The sequence below is a fragment of the Dioscorea cayenensis genome, chromosome 20 (genome assembly GCF_009730915.1).
Source record: "Dioscorea cayenensis subsp. rotundata cultivar TDr96_F1 chromosome 20, TDr96_F1_v2_PseudoChromosome.rev07_lg8_w22 25.fasta, whole genome shotgun sequence".
Classification (NCBI taxonomy): domain Eukaryota; kingdom Viridiplantae; phylum Streptophyta; class Magnoliopsida; order Dioscoreales; family Dioscoreaceae; genus Dioscorea; species Dioscorea cayenensis.
Genome location: NC_052490.1, coordinates 3,536,466 through 3,540,210, shown reverse-complemented (window position 1 = coordinate 3,540,210; position 3,745 = coordinate 3,536,466). Strand labels below are relative to the sequence as shown.

Sequence of the window (3,745 nt, the reverse complement as noted above, 5' to 3'; positions counted from 1 at the left end):
AGAGTACATGTCCCCTTAAAATTAAAGGTTTTGCTTGGTTAGTAAAGAATAACAAGATTCTTACTACTCTAGATATATACCCTTACGAAGTGCAACCAGTACTGTGGCTAAACTTGCTGCATTGTGATGCTGAGATTGTAGTTAATTAAATATTTTATGTTCCTATGTCCCACCACAATTGTTTTATATGCAGAAATTATCCTTGAGGATATGGTTGAACATTGGCATTTATCTCAACAAGAAGCAAGTTTGAACATTGATCACTTGATAAATATTGAAATTTGCAGCAATTTGCTGCAGAATATAATTCATTAAATTTTGTCTTTTATCTCCAGCAAAGCACTGCCACTAGATTCTATCACTGCCACTTTATCAAATTAAAGCACTTGACATTAAGCAAACGTGATTGATAAAATCACCATGTGCAAATGCAATAAAATCAAATACAATAAATTGAAGCACACTTGGAGGGGAAGGAATAGCATTAACCTGTTCTTTTGTGCTTTATTTCTGTGTGCAGGCAGTGATTAATTGCAATGGCAGATGAGGTCATGGTAGGAGACCATCAACCATTGCTTGCAAAAGATGGGAGGAGTAGCATAAGCTTGATATTTTTTAAGTTGATCTGTATTATCTTCTTGGCGGGTGCAATTTGCTACCTCTTCGACAGCAACTTTAATGCATGGGCAGTGGAGGCTGAACAATGTATTTTCTTTGCTTCTCAATACAATGCTTCATTTTGAGATGATGAATATTGCATTCATTCTTTTTTTTACACATGTCTTTGCATATTTCAGTCTCCTTGTCACTCGAGAAACAAGATGCATTAAATATAAGGCCTCCAACAAAGGAATCAACTGTTCAAGAGCAGCAGTTGAAGAAAGGTAGATAGCAACTGATCCAGAGTCTATTTTTTGTGTGCGTCTTTCTGAAAATGAAAAATATTGAATGAGTTACATGTTCTGATATTTAAAACTCTGGTGCAGAAGAATGTGATCTTTGGGTTGGAGAATGGATACCAAGCCCTGCAGAACCAGCATACACAAATGAAACCTGCAATCTAATACCACCATATCTAAACTGTCTGAATAATGGGAGGCCTGATACAGGTTACCTTCACTGGAGATGGAAACCGAATGCCTGCGACTTGCCTCCCTTTGATCCACTAAAATTTCTGAATGCAATGCGCGATAAATCATTTGCATTCATTGGCGATTCAATTTGCCATGGCCTTGTGTTTTCCTTGATATGCCAACTATCAAAGGTAATAATCCAATATCCAAATGGCACATTAATATTGTTTCTAAACCTGGCTTTTTCATGAAACAATGGATTATGAACTTATTTCAATCCAGGTGGAGAAGCCTCATGATATCTATCATGACTCCGCATACAACAGTAGGACATGGTACTATCCTTCTTACAACCTCACCATTTATGTGATCTGGGCTCCATATTTGATTCATTATGAAACTACTGATAACCATGGAGATGCATCTGAAATACACTTACACCTTCATCTTGACATCTTGGATAGCAAGTGGACCAATGAGTACAACAACTATGACTATGTGGTGATCTCCATTGGCCCACATTTCTACAAATCAAGCATCATATATGAGAACAACCAAGTCATTGGTTGCCATTACTGTCCTCATCTGGAACTAAAAAAGATTGCAATTGATGAGATTTACAGGAAGGCACTCCAGTTGAGTCTCAAGTCCATTGCCACATCTAAGCACAAGCCCTTTGTTATCCTTAAGACATGGTCACCGGATCACTCTGAGCGTGGAGAGTTGCCCAATGAAATAGTTTGCAATAGGACTAGGCCATTCAAAGAATGGGAAATCAATATTGGTGATCATGGCTTTATTATGAGGAGAGTTGAGGTTGAGGAGTTTGAGAAGGCTGCAGCGATTGGAGCAAGTAATGGAGTGAGAATGAAGCTACTTGATACTTACCATCTTTCACTCTTAAGACCTGATGGGCATCCTGGTCCTTATCGTACTTATCATCCATTTGATGGTGATAAGAAAATCAAAATTGATTGCATGCATTGGTGCTTGCCTGGTCCTGTTGATACTTGGAATGAACTGTTACTACAGATGGTAATAAGTGGAGATGCTGATGACTCTGGTTCTTCCTTGCTTTAGATTATTGTCACTTTTTATTTTTTTGGTTTATTATATGGTTCTTTTGGATAAAGTTGCCAGCATGGCAGCCAAGCTGGAGCAGCAATATTTGAGCCGTATTAATTGGATGGAGGATTTGGGTTTGCACCATTGAGCTACCAAGTCAGCGTATAAGTCAGATAGGTCATTATGCTTTTGTATTGCCTTGGAAAGGCCTAGTTGATGTGACTTAATTGTTATGGTTTGGTGTGGTGGTTAGTATATTTTAAAAAGTATCAATGAAGAGTAGTAATATGAGTGAGAACCTTTCGAAAACTTACTTCCACACTAACTAAAAAAATGACACCTTAAAAATAGTCTAAATTCCTTCATAAAATAAATGATAAAATCCTTTTAATTCTCCCAAACAATAATTCAACATTTCTAAGTGTCCTATGCATCAATGTTGCTCCAAATTCCTAAACAAATAATCAACCATGTAGATAGCTTAATGGTACAATAGCCAGTGACAGAGACCCGATCATCAGGAGAGCTAGCCCAAATAGCATCAGAATAGGCCTGGAGCTGAAGAGTGAACTGGTGTGAGTAGAACAGACCACAGGAGACAGTGCCACGAAGATAGCGCAGCACCCGGAGAAGATGTCCATAATGAACAGAAGTGGGTGTCGCAATGAACTGACTGAGAATATGCACAGCGTGAGAAATGTCAGGACGTGTAACGGCAAGATATACCAAGCTACCAACAAGATGCCGATAACGAGAAGGATCTGATAAGGGAACCCCATCGGAAGCACGAAGTTGCAAATGCAACTCCATTGGTGCAGCGGAAGTACGAGTATCAGTCAAGCCAGAGCGGTCGAGAAGATCGAGAGTGTAATGCTGCTGAGATAGGCGATAGCCATCAGGATGAGATGTGATCTCGATACCCAGAAAATAACGAAGCTGACCAAGATCAGTCTTCAAGAAGGTCTCACACAGTTTTTGCTTCACAAAAGTAATGTGAGCAGAATCATCACCAGTAAGAATCATATCATCCACATATAGAAGAAGAATGGTCCGTCCACGAGGTGAGGAATGAATGAAAACTCAAGCGATCATGTATACTGGAGTAAATCCAGCGAGCCTTCAACTCTCATGATCAACCTCTCAAACCAGGCACGTGGAGCCTGTTTGAGACCATAGAGAGCCCAACGAAGATGACAAACAGCACTCGGAGACACTGAAAGCCGGGAGGAGGAGTCATATAGACCTCCTCCCTTTAGGTCCCTCATGAAGAAAAGGCATTCTTCACATCTAGTCGATGAAGAACCCACCTACGACAGATCGCAACAACAATTAATGTACGACAAGCGTGCATATGGGCCACAGGGGCAAAAGTCTCCTCATAGTCACGGCCATATTCCTGCTGAAAACCGCGAGCAACAAGTCGTGCCTTATATCGCTCAAGAGACCCATCAGAACGGGTCTTCACCCGGTAGATCCATCGACAAGTAATAGGAGTGGCATGAGCAAGAAGAGGAACTATATCCCAGGTGTGATTCCGAGACAAAGCATCAAGCTCCTCAACCATGGCAGACCGCCACTCAGGGGATCAAACCGCTTCCCTGTAGGTA

General features: G+C 40.5%; 1 protein-coding gene across 1 annotated transcript; it reads left to right on the top strand.

Moving 5' to 3' along the window:
• The first annotated feature begins 477 nt into the window (after positions 1-477).
• LOC120251782 (protein trichome birefringence-like 26) lies at positions 478-2,381 on the top strand. The gene is made up of 4 exons (XM_039260425.1): positions 478-705; positions 798-884; positions 987-1,264; positions 1,356-2,381. Exons 1-4 carry the CDS (start codon positions 537-539, stop codon positions 2,151-2,153), a joined length of 1,332 nt encoding a protein of 443 aa, XP_039116359.1. The 5' UTR covers positions 478-536; the 3' UTR covers positions 2,154-2,381.
• Positions 2,382-3,745: the final 1,364 nt, after the last annotated feature.

Coding starts and splice junctions, on each gene's coding strand:
- LOC120251782 (XM_039260425.1), top strand. CDS start 537: ATGGCAGATGAGGTCATGGTAGGAGACCATCAACCATTGCTTGCAAAA. Junction 706..797: donor GGCAGTGGAGGCTGAACAAT/GTATTTTCTTTG, acceptor TGCATATTTCAG/TCTCCTTGTCACTCGAGAAA. Junction 1,265..1,355: donor TGATATGCCAACTATCAAAG/GTAATAATCCAA, acceptor ATTTCAATCCAG/GTGGAGAAGCCTCATGATAT.